Source organism: Accipiter gentilis, chromosome 10 (assembly GCF_929443795.1).
Source record: "Accipiter gentilis chromosome 10, bAccGen1.1, whole genome shotgun sequence".
Lineage (NCBI taxonomy): Eukaryota > Metazoa > Chordata > Aves > Accipitriformes > Accipitridae > Astur > Astur gentilis.
In genome coordinates this window covers 14,308,987-14,326,366 of record NC_064889.1, presented here as the reverse complement: position 1 = coordinate 14,326,366, position 17,380 = coordinate 14,308,987, and the positions used below count along the sequence as shown (strand labels likewise).

At 39.9% G+C, this 17,380-nt stretch overlaps 1 protein-coding gene across 2 annotated transcripts in view; it reads right to left on the bottom strand.

Annotated features, from left to right (window-relative positions):
• Positions 1 to 15,926, bottom strand: part of GALK2 (galactokinase 2) — a 50,295-nt gene extending 34,369 nt beyond the window's left edge. Inside the window, exons 1-5 of one of the 2 annotated variants that reach the window (XM_049812494.1) lie at positions 15,770 to 15,926; positions 13,046 to 13,134; positions 11,517 to 11,640; positions 6,354 to 6,462; positions 3,311 to 3,457 (exon numbers count right to left, since the gene is read on the bottom strand). In XM_049812494.1, coding sequence (XP_049668451.1) covers positions 3,311 to 3,457; positions 6,354 to 6,462; positions 11,517 to 11,640; positions 13,046 to 13,134; positions 15,770 to 15,822 — 522 coding nt within the window. In that variant the 5' untranslated portion in view covers positions 15,823 to 15,926. The remainder of the gene's footprint in view (positions 1 to 3,310; positions 3,458 to 6,353; positions 6,463 to 11,516; positions 11,641 to 13,045; positions 13,135 to 15,769) is intronic. The other variant, XM_049812495.1, reaches the window with a different exon arrangement.
• Positions 15,927 to 17,380: the final 1,454 nt, after the last annotated feature.

Below are 17,380 nucleotides of genomic sequence, written 5' to 3'. Positions count from 1 at the left end.
ATGGATTCTTTTTAAAGATCACATTCTAAATTTTCCATCTTGTTATTTGAATGCTATTGCCCTGCTGCAACTGGTTAGCACTGCACATCTGGCTGAATTGTCTTGGACTGGTATTTTCCCTAAACTATTGTGTATGTGTGTGATGGGTTTTTTAAAAAAATATATTGTATGCACAGTGAAACAATGCCCTATTGCAGACTCCTACATACAATAATTAGTGACAGCATTTTTTTTGTTTGTTTTCAATGTCAAAAAAGTGCTATTTTTAAAGTAAGCCACCATGAAATTCTAGCCATGCTTTTACAATATTTTTCATTTCAGGTTTTTTTGGCTCGTAATCTCATAGGCCCAAACCTCACACTGGCAGTGTTATCTCATAAAAGCTCTAAATTTCAACAACTTTTACTCTACAGCTACTATTTTTAACTTATATTTATCAGGAAAAAGAGCATATAACTCAAATATTCTCATAAAAATAGCTTCACAGAAACAAAACAGATAAATGTTCCATTCAGTAAAAGGTCAATTTTTCATAACTTTGGCTACAGAAGCCCTACAATTCAGCCAAATTTGATTCCAAAAGTTTCTATGTCCTGCTGCTACAGTCCACCATATTAAGATTTTGCAAAGTCCATCAAACTAATGAGGGGCAAAAAGTCAATCTTCTTCCATAAAATTACCACCATGACCAAATACTGTTACTTAGAAGTACTACCATTTACAACTTTTGCAACTCTCAAGCATGTGAAAAAATAAGACAGAGGGGAGAGGTGAAGTGATACTTCTTCCTTAAAAATAAACAAACACATAAATATCCAGAGCCCTAAAAATGCAAGGTCCTGGTTTGCTTTCTAGTAGAAAGGATCTGGAAAGCCCCTATTTCTGGTCAGCTAAGAATTCCCCTGCCATGGGGGAGCTTCCAGCTGATACACAGCCAGCATTACTGGACCCTGCAGAGATACCATTTGACACCAGCACAGGATGCATTAGGAGCTGGAAAGAAGTGGCCAGAGCACGTTTTACAATTCTGAGGGCTCGCATGCCTAGATTGCTCTAATTTATACTCAGACTAGCTCTGCCTTATACAAGGCAGTTCTGCGAGGCTAAGCATAAATTCAGTGCAACAGAGAATGTGGATTTAGCTAGATATAAGAGGTCTCTAATGCTAAATCATAAATTAGCCAAGAACACTGAACTTGTTTTTACTGTCCTGTAAGATTTGGGGAAACTTAGAGCCTGGACAAAAGTAATCATTCTTCAGAGCTGTCATCCTCTGTCTTAACCACCACAACCAGGTGTGCAAGCACATAAAACCTTGGATATGTTCTTAACTGCTTCTATGTTGGCTATTGGGAATTCTCATCTGTACATTAATTGCTCATTTTTCATCACAAGTGCAAAATATTTGGCTGCAGACAGCAGGATTTCCTGACAAAAATGTGCAACTGTGTCTCTTGTGTTCATCCAACTATATTTGAGACACAAGATTAACTTCCAGCACACCTTCCAACCAGCAAGCGGAAGACATTTTGGGTTGATTGAATAGGACACATGAGGAGAAGGAAAGACATTCAGTGGAGTCTCTGTCTTCCTTCTGTTCCTCCGCCAGTTTCTATGAAAATGCCAAAAGGAGTTTTGCACCTTTCTTTACAACAGGTCTGGCATAATGCCAGCTGGTACTCCCAAGCCATGTGTAAATTCAGCTCAAGATACACACTGTATCATTTATTCTCTGAAGAAAGCTGTGCAGTATTTCTTGGAATAATGAAAACCTGGCTTCTGGTTTTCCAGATACAGATTTCTACTACCCAGTAAAATTTGGGCTTTCTGACCTCTGTCAGTTTTATGGATTTTGCAGATACCCAATTTCTGAACACATGCACTCCAGTGATTTTGATCAGTGGTTCCCAAGCTTCGCTCATTTGGTTACCACCATCAGAGATGGTGCTGACCTGTGATAAGACCACCTATGCAAAACCAGAAGCTTCTTGCCAGGCCAGGTACACATGTATAAAAAAACATGTCTATCACCTCCAACCCTCTTACTGCAAGGTCTCATTTATCAGAGTAGGATTCTCAATTCCATGTTTTCATCTACCATTGCACTACATGTCTCACCTCACAAACTAGAGCCTCTGTTAAGTGTCCAATCCCTTACTTACCTTTTGACCACAATCGCATCAACACAAAGTAGGGTGACAGTAACTGTAGCCACATCCTCCTACATAAAAAAGCCTCCCTGCCTCACCAACCCTGCTTCTTTCTGCCTTAACCCTGCTTGATACCTTCCTGAAGCAAGCACTGTGAGCTGTGCAATGTGGGATGGAACACTTACAGCTGAGCGGACTGCTGCAGCTGCAGCTACATAGAGAAGCAAGTCACAACTGATCAGCAAAAACCTTCTGTGTGGATCTGTTTACCTCATGGCTCAGATAAGTGCCTGTATACAAGCACAGTTAACAGCTGCCATTATCATGTACCACTTTAAGTTGGCTTTGTACCACGATTTGGGAATGTGCCTTAGACAATAGGCACAAATATGCATAACAGTCACATTTAGATCTGTTCTTTGCTCTTTCTGACAATGTTCTAATTTAAGATCCTAGTTTCACTTAACCAGACATTTTTACTGCAGAGAACTTCATTCCCACATGGCACCTTCAGGGACCATGACTCCTCCAGAAATTTGTATTACATGAGCCAAATTCTACTAACAGTTGTACTGCTAACAGGTCACATACTTGGGGGTTTGTTTTTAGACTAATGTTTGTTTAAAAAAGTGAGGAATACATTTTGGACTGTAAATATGTTCATTCCAAAAAAACTGTGAAGAGAATAAGGAGAAGCAGATGGAAGAATTTTACCTCTACATTGTGCTGATTATATAATTTATCAAGAAATTGTTCCACAGGCCTCCAACAGATGCTCTGCTGTTAAAGCCATGAAAAGTCATTCAGGGAGAGGGTAAAGGCCTTGGGGGTGTGGTCCACATGCTTCAGCACATACATCCTCAGTCCTGGCCTGCAGATAGCACATCTGGTCCAGGCATGGACCTCATGGTTGGCCAAAATACAGGCTTGCAATAATGCTCCTTTTTTCAGCTTTAATGTAAGCCTGCTTTCTTGCCAGATTCAAATCCTGCCAAAATTTGGCCAAAGATGTTTGCTCAGTTGTGCAATATCTTAAGTTTATATCCAACAACTCTTTGCAAAAACAATTGTATCGTGTTTTTAATGTTTACAGGCATTAACAATATTTAATTTTAAGTAGAATTTTACTGCTGACACTCTTGTGATTTACAGTAAATTACCTTAGAGAGGGTTTTTCCATTAGCTCTTAGTGTCACGAGTCCTGCACAGCACACCAAAGCACTGGAGCTAGAGAGACCAGAACTTGGAGGGATGGTTCCATCTAGCAGACAATTCATTCCAGTTGGGTTATTAAGACCAAAATGTTCCTAACAATGAAAAAATAAACAATCTCAGTTTCAAGTACAGACAGGCTCAGGCTTGCAATTATCTGATACTTAGAAAGAGAATCTTTCTGTTGAGTTGCTGGAACCAAGGACCTGCTTCTGGTATCTCCAAAATAAAGCAAAATTTTCATTCTGTTCCTCAAGAACAAATCCAATGGTAGGGCTTCAGCCAAAGGTATGTCTGCAGTTCCTGTACACAAACATACATGAGCTGACAGAACCCTACTCCAAGCAGAATTCAGTATGGGCTAAACGCCCAAGAATTTACCAAGCTTCGTGGGTGGGTTTTGCAGCAACTGGCTCTGCTCTGAGCTGCTGTAGTGACAGTATCAGAGGTTACCAAACATTTTATACCCTACTTTTGTCCTTTCCTCCACTGCTTCTCACTTAGGGCATCCCGAAGAGCTTAAGGTCCACTTTATGCTTCACTTCTAATGCTGGCACGTATTACTAGGGAGCCACATCACACTGATGGGGAACTAGTAGCCATGAAGCTGATACTCCTATCTCCTGAAGCACCCACAGGACTACCACTGAGAAAAACAATAATGGTACTTGAAGGATACCATGCTTTAGAAGGCACAAAGACATAGCTACCAGTGGTGACGGTCTCTGTCCTGCTATTTATAGAATAAAGTTTACAATATTTTTACATACATGATAGATATCATAGCAGATATTACATTTAATCCAGAAGTCATAAATCCCCACGTACATACTCTTATAATTACTTTTTATTTGTTTTGTCTTTTTATTTATAATAACTTTAATATAAATTCCTCTCTGTTGTTAGTTTGAAATAAACATGCAGTACTTATTAAAAAATCATTGAATGTATAGGGAGGTTATATGAATAGCTACATTCTGATACAGATTTATATGTCAATAAACTATGCTACAATGTCAATAATCAGAAAAAATGGCAGTGTTTTCATAAAGAAATGCCCACCATCAGAAGATTTCTACTACTTTTCCTGAAACAACTTCAACCATAAATACCAATGGTAGAGATCAGCAAACACAAAGAGCCTCCTTTAATGTCTTCTACCATCACTTCAAATTATTTTAAATTTCCCTTTCTACAAATATAAGGGAATTCATACCTCCAATACTATTGCTGCCCATGCCCCTTCATGAAGAACGCTAGACAGGCTTGTTCAAAAACAGAAAATGCTTGAGTAACCAGAAACTGATCCACAGTTTCTGGATTGTCTTGAATGTGAATCAGGCTTACAAACTTATCACGCGATGTTTAAATAGAAAACGTACTTCAGTTTCAAAAATGAAAATGGACTTTGCCAAGTTCTGCAATAGTTCTGTCCCAAAAGGATAGCATGTTCAACTTAATATAAACAGATTATCCCGCTGGACCCTCTGAGTACTTGTATTTCAGTGTTTCTTAAGTCTGTAACATTTATGCTTATTTTCTGCCAGTGCTAGAGTCTGCAAACCTGTTTTGCAAATTAACCTTCAAGTATGAAAGTTTGTCCTTAGGAAACAAATCTCAGTAGCAGACTGCAAAATAAATAAAGTCAATTGGTCATGCTAGCCTTAATATAAGAAAAGATATATTGTAAAGAAACCTAATCTACATCTCTATAGTCAATGCAATTTAAATGCCTGTGTTACTGAGCAACACAAAATTGAAAATACTCATGTTACTGCAAACGTAAGTAATTTATTGGGGTCTAAACATAGGGGCAGGGGTCTGTTTAGGAACTGTGGATTGTAATAAAGTGACTTGTGGCATTGATTATTCCAAATATTGTATTTTGAAGGCTCCGGTGGCAGGTTTGAGGCAGGCTTTGTTGGCTGCCTGCAGTCCTCATCTATTGGATTATCCTGTGGGGTGACCTAGATGGCCTATCCTGAGGAAAGCTTCATGTGCTTCAAAAAGCACATTCACCCATAATTTGGGCTGCCTGTGGCAACCTGTTCCTGACTTAGCCATCACTATTTATCCCATCTGCCCTTCCAGAAATATCACTGGATTGACATCAAGCTGAGAAGTCATCATGTTTTTTCTCAAAGGGCCATGAATCACCTGCAAACAGCAAGTGAGATTTATAGGAAGCCTCAAGTGTGAGTTCACTTGTCCTGCCTCCCAGGACAACACTGACAATCAGCACTTAGTTTCACAAGCAGTTCAGTCTTCAAGTCGGTCTGGAGACAAGCTAGCTCACAAAGGAGAAGATAAAGCTCAAATGAGCAGACAGGTAAATGTCTATCTGTTCAGTGTTCCTGCCTTTACTGTAAGTGTGCCATTTCCTGCATAGCTGCACTCAACTCAGGAAATTTTGAAAATCCCATTCAAATTCCACACACTGAAAATCTGGTTAAGTAATGGTTTTCACTGGAATATTTCTTCTGTACGCTGTTTACTTACATTTTACATTTTCTGTTGCCTACTGCATGAGTCAGCTTCACTCAGTTGTGCACAAGTTGTAGGTTTCCAACATGAATGGAAATTAATGTTTTTAAACATGTTTCCATAGGAAGAAAAGGACGAAAATATGATCTTTGTGTCCTGACAGACAAGCCTCCAAAGCTTTTTAAAAGCAGATTTTAATTAGATGATTCCATCGGAAAGCGTGATGTTTAACCTCAAAATACAGAAATGTCATCTTGATAATGAGTTTCATCATGACTTTACTAAATAAGTAATTGTTTGCTATTGTAATTTATGTAATGAAAATAGGGCTCTGCAAATATTTTAAAACAACCCACGCATATCTCCTCTTCAAATTTTAACATAAAAATACTAAACTGTATGTCAAGAAAAGCTATAGAATATAGGGAAGTATTCTGAGGGTGAATAGGTATGCTTGTTGTATTTTACTTCTACATTAATTTCATAAGTTAAATGGATTTGGCTTACCTGAATACCCTTCAGTCCACACAGGAAGTAGTTATGCCACTGAGGTTTGGTTTTGTTAATCTGAATGTTATTAACACTAGTACTGAAATCCCTGCAAAAACAGAAAAACCTTGAGGCTTTAACTTACCAGTAAACTTAGCTTGAAAAAAACATGGCTTATTACTGCCACCTGCTGATGAACAAAAACATTTCGATGTTAATTTTCTTCAGTGCAATGGTTTTTGGGGTTTTTTTGTACAGATCTTCTTTATTAATCGATTCTATAAGGATATTTTAGATTGAAGCATAAGAATTTTTGCTTAAGTTATAGAATTTATTAAATAAATTCAGAAATTAAACTGCCTTTGGCATCCTTAATTAAGGCAGCATGCCTTCCATTACGTGTGTATTTTCTCTTGATCTCTTAGAGAAGTGAAAATCTAAATAGTCACATCTGTCAAACCTAGAATAGAGATAAATACACTTCAGGTTCTCTAGTAATCCCTGCTTGGGAATTCATCTTCATTACCTTTGCTCTGAATGGCACTTCACTAAAACAAGCCTAGTGCTGCAAAATTATTTTATGTATGTTACAAGATAGAAATCAAATAATTTAGTTTAGAATAGTTTATCTATTTCCTCCAGGATAATTCTGATAGTGGTTTTCCTACTCTATCTTCATTTCAAAATAATAAAAATGTTAAGCCTGAATGCTCCTGAAGAAACTACTGCTACAGATTGGTGCTGTCAAAGTGAGCATGGAGTGATGCACAGAGACCTTAGAGGAGCATGCATTAAGAAGTGCAGATTGTTTAGAAGTCTGTACTGTTGAATGTCCAGTAACTGTATCTACCTGATGCCATTACAGCAGATGCCTAACACAGAAAGAGGAAAGGCACTGAGAATGTCAAGAAAAGCTAACAAAAAATATTCAAAAGTTGCAGGCTAAGCTGTGCTTTACAAGGTAAGGTCTACCAAACAATATGAACAGAGGCAGCTGAATTCCCTGGAAATATTTAGGTTTAATGGGAATAAAACCACTTTCAAGAAATTATACAGCAGGGGACAGTCTGCAACTCCTAAGGGGATGGAATTTTTTGTTCTTATGCTAGTCCCACTCTGTATCTGTAAACTATGTAGGTTAGTGATATGCTGGTTTTATTTTTATCCAGAATGGTATCACTAGTTAATACCTGTAATGAATACCAGTGTGAAGGTGTTTTTAATGGTAAAGTATTCTGTTACCTATGGAGAAACAGTTATACTAATATAAAGCATCTTTACAATGATATAATTGTCTTCAAATGATAGCTGAAAACTTCACTTTATTCTGGTGCAATTAAAGGCTGCAATTTTTGTGTTATGTAACCCCCAAAGCTGACAACCAGTGTACAAAAAGACCCATAATCCTGCCTTTTTACATGGTCTAATGCTAGCTATGCTGTAGTGAGCTACTCCACCTGTATTACCAGTCTACAACCTGCTCCTAGCTCAATGTTACATGACAGATCTTACACTTCAATTATCAACTTAGAATTACCATTTTGTCAGTGATACATTCAATTTCAACAGTCAGTATAGTGCAGAAATATCAGAGATTGGTGTACAGTTAACATACAAATTGCTGTCTTTCAATCTGAACTGTTCAAAATAGTGCCACTTACAGGACATCATCAACAATGCAGTATCAAAGAATTGTACAAAGTTAGTGCCAGAAATTACCGGGGTTTGTAGAGTAACACAAAAGATCTGAAAGGGAGTATTGAGATTACAGTACAAGGAAAGTTTGAGAATAGCTGTAAAATTCTTCCAATTTGAGATTCATGTGTAATCAGAACAATCTCCCAGAAAATAAAATAACATCATTTTGCTTATGGCTTTTCAATATAATAAAATAGAAAATACTTGTCAAAAGTCATGAAAATTAAAAAAATCCTGTGTTTGCTTATGCTTGTTCTCTACAATAATCCTAAATTATTGTTGTAAAAAAGCAATGTTGATGGAAATCAATGCGTAAAAGTGATTAACAGAAAGCAAATCCTAAGTCCTCTTTCCCTCAAAAAAGAGTTGTAAAGTATTTTATCTTTGTAATTCTTTTTATACAATCAGGCAAAGTAAAACTTCAATGAACAAGACATAAACTATTATTATATTTGCTGGTTCTCAAGACAAATTAAAATAATGACTTCTTAAAATGCATTTTGCTCATTTCTGCAATCTTCTTGCATAGAAAATGAAAGAAAAATTGGCATTGATTTTGGCAGGTTTCACATGAACATAATTCACAAAAACACAGAACGTGGTACTGTCAAGATGCCCAGAATCCTTAACTGTATTTTTTTGTTATCACATTCAATTTGTTGTAAAAACCAATTCCTAAATTAATAACGCCCAAGAGTTACCTTAAATCAGTAAATCTTCAGACTTGCCTTTGATCCTCCTACTGGAAGGCAGACAGTTTGATGTAAGAACTTTACAATAAAATAAAATAAAAAATTGCAAAAAACATAGCCATAAAGTAAAAATACTGATATTGTCTGTTCCAGCTTTTCTGTTTTAAAGGATTCTTGGGAAAGCTTGCCCCTCCTCCAAGCTAGATATAAGCATTCCAATTCTTCTGCATAATTAGAAGAGGAGAGTTTTTTAAGTAGTGTGAAAAACACATGTGCCTGAGGTGTTTTTTACTGTCTGAATAGTAATGAATCCTTATTTTTGGGAGACAAATTTGGCTCTTTGTCACAGAACCTCATTGTCTTGTCAATCTGTTAGTTTATCTGTTGAAGTCCTCTGTAAAAAAAAATAATCTGATTTTTTAAGAAAAAGTTTTTCAGGTTTTGCCACAAGATGGAAACCGACTGATAATTATCATCCTCTGGTATGTCTGAAGGCATTTTGCGAAGTATCATGTCAGATATTCTCTGTACACGTACTTCTCAATTACAAAGATTTTATGTGAAGGGGAGGTACCAGGAACTTCAAAAGACTGTAATTTTTGAATGCTGTTTTAGCCCAAATAACACTAAAGGCATCTGATCAGTTGGGATGATTTCTGATTAAAAACACATAGGTGGTTTTTCTTGCAACCTGTTCTTCGTCCTGTTTTCCCTGAAAGTTAACATGAACCATCAGGGTGGAAGAGGGATACAGAACTGTTACACATTTTACCAGTTCATGAAACAAGAATGAAACAGGAAATAGTGATTCTGCGGAGGCTTATGGTTAGTCCTTGTTTGCCAAAGGCCTATATATATGCATTCACCACAGGCATAAATCTACCAGTGTAACAGGCTGGGAAAAAAGATACACTGTCAACAGTTTTGTTATGTGGTGTAACATTCAAAGTGTTGAAAAATATTTCTTTGTTATGAAATTATGGGCATGTTTTAGCTTTGTTTTTAAGCAACAGTGTCTCAACAAAATAGAAATGCTTAATGCTGTATTCTGAGACCTCTTCTTGGTTAACGGTTTAAAACATACCATTTCAAACTGAAACCAGGGCAGATATAAAAATATAGTGACTGTGTATGCAATTTGAATTCAAAGGCTGTAATTCCAGATTTGGTAGGAACTGTATGTACCTTACGAGAAAGCCATTTCAATTGTGATGTAATGTGCCAAAGCTTAAAGACCAAATAAAAATGTTTACCTTTTGGTTACTGTTTTATTTAGTATCCATTATAACAACTTTTCCTAAACAAAGCTATTATAATTCTGGAACTACCGCTTCTTGCAGAATGGTTTTGCAATACAGCTTAAGCCCTGCTGGAGGCTGCTATTAAAAAAGGGAAAGGTCCCACTCAGGTCTTCCATTTCCTATCCCCCTGCTCACCACTGCATGTTCCCACTGTTTACCCCAAGTCAGCTTTAGTGCTGAGTGCAAGGCAATTCAATTCACTAAAATGACAGAAGATTAACCAGGCAAAAAAATAGGTGAATAGTGCACTTTACCTTAAAATCAAACAACTACGACACCTAGTAAAAGGCAGAGGGTGGCTCAATGTTAGAAGCAGAGACAGGGAGACTACGGGTAAAAGAAGGAAGCCATCACCTTTTGGAGGTGCCAAACTCTTAATTCAGCCCAGCTATGATGTGAAAACATACTCTACAAAGTGAATGAAAAACATTTGAGTATTTATACTTACCATGGAAGTAAAAATTCCTTTCAACTGCCTTACTTGCAGGCAGCAGCTCAGAACATATTTTTATAACAAACTGAGCTTTAAGCAGGAATATGTGTTTAAATAGTTCCCACTTTTGGCAGTATGTTCCTGTCCCTGTGCTGCCATACACTCTGCTTTCAGGGAGTAATCTACCATTGGCTTAAACCAATGGCTTAAGAAAAATGTCTTAAACTAAGCTTGTCCTGATTCTGATTTTTGCAAAATCCCCACAAAAGTTCATGTGGATAAGTGACCTGATCTGAACTGCCATGCAACCACATAAATATCAGTCTGTTACAAGGAAGAAGGCAGAAAAATGTGGCTGAAGTTGAAAAGAATGGCAGGATTATTTCCCTATGTTCAGCATTTGTGAGACCACAGCTGGAATACTGCGTTCAGTTTTGGGGTTTCCCAATACAAGAAAGACATTGGCAAACTGCAGGGAGTCCAACAGAAGGCCATCAAGATGGTTACAAGGGATCTCCAAAGGTCCCTTCCAACCTAAATTAGTCTCTGATTCTGCAAACAAGCAGCTGTGGAGGAAGTAGAAGAGAGGGAATACAGATTCTTTGAGCCAGGATTGTTGCTAAAGCCATTGTGTTGTGAAAACACAGTCCCAGGTTCTCCAGAGCAGGGTAATGTTAGCCTACTTATGCAGTAATTGATTACAAAACATTTCACTCCCTTCTCCAGGAGAAACTGAACTGCTGCCAGTTATGGGGATTATATCAAGAAAGATGAGCTACAACAAGGGAAGACAGGATTACACTTTTAGAAAGATTGAAAAATCAGAGGCCTCACAAGAGAAATCTGAACAGACAGGTGGGAAACAGAAGTAGCAAACCTATTGCTCTAAACTAATATGCACAGCATAGCATCAATGGGATTCCATCTGCTTATATCATTTTACACAATTAAACTCTATACTGCAATGGCAGTTTGTCAGATCTCTGAGAAGTTAACCTGTATTGCACTTGCATAAAGAGGTTCATAAAATTAGTGAATAAACAAAGTAATTACTTACAAGTACAAAGAATTGGTATTTGCCAGTTGCACAACTTCAGTTTTTACAGGTTCTACTGCAATCAGTATATCTTGTTCTATAGCCATAGGGAGCACAGCATAACCACAGTAGTCTATATGTTCTCCTACCAAAGAAAAGAGATAATTAAAATACTTTGGAATAATTCTTTCTAGAATAGCAGTAACAGGGCTTCTACAGGGGTTCAGTGTTGTTTACCATACAAGACAATTTCTGAGCATAGTCTCAACTCTTATTATTTAAAGTTTGGGGTGCATTTCCTCCATTTCGTATTACTGCAGAAAAATTTTCTTCTTTCTTTAGTGATTTTATCTATGGCATCTGCTTATAAATCTTCGTGTTTTAACATTGGCTTATAAAAATTAAAAAAACACTACATAGATTATTGTCCAGCAATGAGAATGGCCACATTATTTGTACACTGTTGAGACAGTACAAAAAATTAAGTCAAATCAATCACATTTAACTGATGACTGGAAGAGATAAAGGCACCATAGGGCTCCTCATTATGTGATCTCCTCTGCTCATGTGGGTGATTCATTAGCCCACCAGCAAAGGCTTGTGGTAGAAATTTTATATTTTATTTTTCATAAAATTTCTGGACTTTTTTTCCAAGAAGATAATAATTATATGTAAATAATCATTAATACAGTTACATACAACACATAAAGTAATATTCAAGTAGAAAATGTATGTAGTAAACATCCTCTCTCTTGGAAGTAATTCCCAGTTAGCATATGCCATCTATTTAATCTATATGATATGTTCACACAGCACCAAGATAAAAATTATCATTAATTGCACAATGGACTAAATATTTTTAAAGCTCTGTTTTGCAGGATCCTTTTAGTTACAATGTCTTCAAATGCGTAGGGTTACTTTATGAATATTGAAGACATTGAGCTCTAGGGAGAGCACCATCTTAATATGGGTAGAGAAATCTCAAAAATAAGGCTGCCACAGAAATACAAGTAAAACCTAAATACAAAACAATTGTGTCTCTCCAGTCTGCCAGTAAATCACAACCAACTGTTCTAAGTTCTGTGGACACCACTCTATGGAAGAGTAAAGAAGAGCAGAAGATGGTAGAATCATTTCATGCTTTATCATATGCACTGCTGTGTGGCTGGTTATATTTGGTAACAAATTATAATGGAAGAAAAAAATATACTAATTTAATTTGTGGATGCACTGTTCATCAACTACTTTAGATTAAATTTCCCAAGCCTCTCAAAAAAATGGTATCCAACCATAAGCTGGCAAGTTACTCCAATTTTCAAAACCATCACTACTATAAATGTTTTTTCCAAAACTGATATTTGAGTGTGCAGTTGTTTGTAATGAGGTGTAGTAAAAGCTAGTAAAGTATTATATTCTGTTTTCCATTTATCACAAGCAACTTCTCTGAAAAAAAATAAAATTAAGACCAACATTATTTTGATTCTATGTTTTGAACTACTCGGCTTTTATGATGGCAGATAAAATAACAGAATATTAATTTTTCTCTTTACCTATTAAGTTGACTCGCCCTGGTGCACGAACATAAAACTTGGGAGCCGATCCAAATTTTGATATAAACATCTCCTTTAGCTTCTGCAATCTGAAAGGTGGGTTAGAAACATTTAGAAGGACTATATCTGCAAAAAAGGCAGGAAGTTTCCACATTTCTTGAAGTAAGTTCGATTCAACTTTTTGAATTACGTGTTTTGTCTGTTACATCAAGAGCAACATTAAGGTGCTTATTTTTGCTCTTCATATAACATTCATTGTGACAGAGAAGACTCCATTTAGAATATTCTAATTAAGAAATGTGTATGTTCACTTGAAAAGGATAGAAATGGCCTTATTTTATTTAAGTCCTCTGTCTAGGTTGGTTCTAGACAGAAGCAGGGAAGACAGTTGCCTGGGGTACCAAAATACCACGGCCTCCAGCTACCTCTCCTATGCCACAACCATGTAAAACTGTTTGCCATTGAGGAATAATCCGGCAGTGTGGACCAATGGCTCATTTGTGGCACTGGGATTTGTCACATACACACAGAGGCACTCCCTTCAAAGTCAGATCTGACCGCATCAGGCCTGAGCAAATTCATTTTCTTCCAAGTTTTGACTTTTATCAATTTCCATATTAGATACTACCCCATTTCTGTACAAATACACATGCAGAGAACTAGAATTCCAAACCTCAGATTATCCCTGCAACTTAGTATTTACTCTACAGGTTTACAGCAACAGTTCACAGAAAGTTCTTCAGGTTTTCCATTTGGAGGTGCTAGACGTGCCACTGAAAGTTCTGATGCAAAGAAAAATTTGGCATATTGCTTTATTTCCTAAGACTGTAAAGGTATCTAGCTTCTGCTCTGTGTTTGCAAAGCTGGAATGCTTTAGTGTGTCATGTAGGAACTGGGTAAATAAAGACTGAGAAGAGATTAAGCCATTATCTTAGTGAAGCATGAGAAATTTGACAGTGATTCACTTCAAAACTACCTTAAAGCAATTTAGGTTGCACACTAACCCATTAACTTTAATTAATGTAACCAACAGACTAAAATGATGAAAAAGCAGTAAGAATACAAGAAAAATAATCTTTAAAATGGGACTTACAATATTTCACTGACATACCCTGTTGGCTTTAAAGCATGTAGCCAATTAAATTTTTTGTTGTTGTTTTTAGTCTACTAACAAAAATCTAGTAACAGGAACCCTGCTAAGGTTTCTACATTTAGTCTAAAACTAGAACTGGAAGCCTAGTTAATGCAAAGTGTAAGTAAGAAGACAGCAATGAGAAACAGATGTTACAAAATTTCACAGTCAATTATTTAGTTTATACTTTTGTAAAAGCTGTGTTACTGTCCAACTACATATATTCAAATGTTTTATAAGATTTCTTTAGATGGAAAGCTACAAAATACTATTTTTTGTGCTTTTTTTAACAGATCTTTCAGTACTTTTCCATCTTGGCACCCAGTAACAAAGCTGCATTATGTCCCTCTATAATTTCCCCTTTTTATCATCTCCCCTAGTATTGACTAGTTTATCACTCTTCCAATTAGCAGAAGCAATTTCTGCCATTTCATTGCCTTTTCTAGATCACATTAATAATATTGTAGTCCATAGGGGAATCTGTTGGCAGAATTCTAGGTGTTAACTTTATTCCTTTTTGTGTCAGTATTTAGAATGCTTCTTTGTTTCACAGATATTTTTATAGTGGTGTTGGTACCAAGAGACTAAGAACAAACAGAGCAGTCATGGGGGCATGTTTATCTAAGTGCTGATTGATCTCTTTTTTTAATGTGGGTTTTTACAAGCAGGCCCGATGAAAGGCTATTTACAGGCTTTGGCCTTGATGTTGCAACATGCATGCTGTATTTTAAGCACCTACATCAAAGATAATTGTCAGAAGTGTTAAGTGAAGGCATCCCTCACAACTTCACACATCCAAGCCTGGAAACGCCAGACTCGTCCTTTCCGCAGTGCAATCATACGCAAGCAACTAAACTTAAAAAAAGAAAAGACCCTTCTCCAGTGCTAACACAGGTAAAAAGGTTCGTTTGAACCGTTTGTGCATTCTACTTCCACACACCGAGTGCAACTCCGTGGGGAAAGAGCATGCATCGGCAGGTGCCGCAGTCATACCAACGCAGAGCCAGGCCTACCCCGTTCCAAGGAATCGCACGGGCAGTTCTTTTATAGCCAAAAGGACAAGAGGATAATCAGTACCCCCAAAATTCTGAACAAACTAAAAACGCTAGGAGGAAAGATGAATTAATTACTCCCCTCCTGCCACAGGGGCACTATGCGGGAGGCAGCAGGGACGCCTGGGCAGCAGGCGGTCGCGTTTGGCGGAGAAGGGGCAGGAGGGGCCGGTGCCCAGCGCCCGGCCCTGCGGCAGAAGGGGGCCGGCGACTACGCCCGCTTGCCGGCGGGGAAATCAAAGCACGCCCAGGCCAACGTGGCTGCGGCGAGGGTGCTACCGGGGCCACACAAAACGCAAGCGTCACGCTGTCTGTGTGGAGGCGAATCAAAGCATCGCAAGTCAAAACCCTCTCACACACACACCTCAGGCGAGAGGCTTGGAAACAGACCGTCCCACCTGTCCTCCCACCTCCCCTGCCCGCCTGCAGACCGCCCGCCCGCCCCGGGATAAATGGCGGCGGGCTTCCGCAGCTCCGTTGCGGCCGTGGCTTCTCGCTGCGGGGCCGGGGCCGGGGCCGGGGCCGAGGGCAGCGACCCACCTGGGCTGCTCCACCAGCTGAACCGGGAGGGTGCCGGGGGCGTCCGCCGCCATGGCGGCTCCCCCCGCCGGCCCCTGGCTGAGGCGAGCAGCGGCGCGGCGCGGTGCGGCGGGTCCGGCTGCACCGCGGTCACGGGACAGGCAGACACCGTCCTTCCGGGCGGTGGAGCCGGCAGCCCGGCCTCCTGCCCGCCCCGGCCCCGGTGGCAGGGCAGCCCTGAGGCGAGGGTGCTCAGCCCCCGGGCCTGTCTCGCAGGCACGTCGGTGCCCCGCAGCCCGGGCGGCGGTGGGGCGGCTCTGCCCTCAGCTCCTCGCCCGCCACAGTCCAGATGTGACAGGAAAGCTGCTGCGATGTGTGAAGGAAACGTTTTTTTCCTTCATTCCTGTCAGAATTTGGCTGTCGACAGAAAAACTCCAAAAACTGTCCCCGGCTGAGTGCACAGAGCCAGGTGTAGGCTGTTCCAGCCGGCACCATGCAGGCCTGTGGGGTTGGAGTCACCCTCGGCGCCATGCATTGGGCCAGTGCCGGTTCTCCGGCAAAATGCACATGTAATGAAAACAATACATTGGCAATGCAATTCCCTACGGCATTATTTCCCCCCTTGTTTTTTCTGGTGTGTGGTTCTGCCAGCTTTCCTCAAACAAGCAGTCTCACAGCTCCTGTTTACCCCTCAGTATTAATGGCTGCAGTTACTTTGAGGAACTGAGCTTTTCAAATGCATTTACAAGCTCACTCGCTCATTGTTATTGACTATTTTGGTGTATATTTTAAAGCTCCTAATATTCCACTGATGACACTTTAAGTGCTTGGACTGAGAGAAGCATAGTAACATTGAGATTTCATTGTGGATTTACATGGCTTTCTGAGGTAAAACTTTTCTCGCGATTAGTATGGTTGGCCTAACAGAAACACGTTTTTTAAGACTTAGCAGTAGCCATAAAAAAAAAAAAAGACTGCCAGAAATTCTAACAACATAAAATGACAAACAACGAACATCTGCGAGACCCAACAAATACCGCAAATGCGTCTACGAGTCTGTGAGAACCACGGCCTTGTGGAGACTGTGGAGGGGCAAAGCTTGTCTGTCCAGGGTCTTTGCCTCACTCAGCTGGAAGGCAGCAGCAGAAATTAGCGTGTAAAAATCTTTAGAAAGCCAGTGCTTTGCAAGGCCCGTGTTTTTTACAGTTTAGGCCTTTTTAAATTGCTGCAACAGTATTACTTGCTTGTGGCAAAGGCAGCGCACGTAAACCGTTCAGCAGCACCGAGCGAGGCAAATACACCGCACTAAGGACTAAGCGACGCTGCGACCATCAGCGAGCGGCCGGGCTTTTCGAAGACGCACAGTCGCAAGACTGAGAGCTCCGCTACGGGAGCCGGGCTCGCAGTGCCCACACCCGCACGCACGGCCACCGGCCCCGGCGCCAGCACGGCGCGCTCCGGGCTCCGGCCCGCAGGGGCGGCGGCGGAGCCGCGGCCCGGCGCCCCACCGAGGCGCGGCGCCGCCGGGGAGGCCCCGCCGGCCTCGGGGTGGGGGGGGGGTGGGGGCGAGGCGGTGCCGCAGCGCCCCGCCACAGGCGGCCGGGGCGGGCTCCGCCCGCGGGCCGCGGTTGC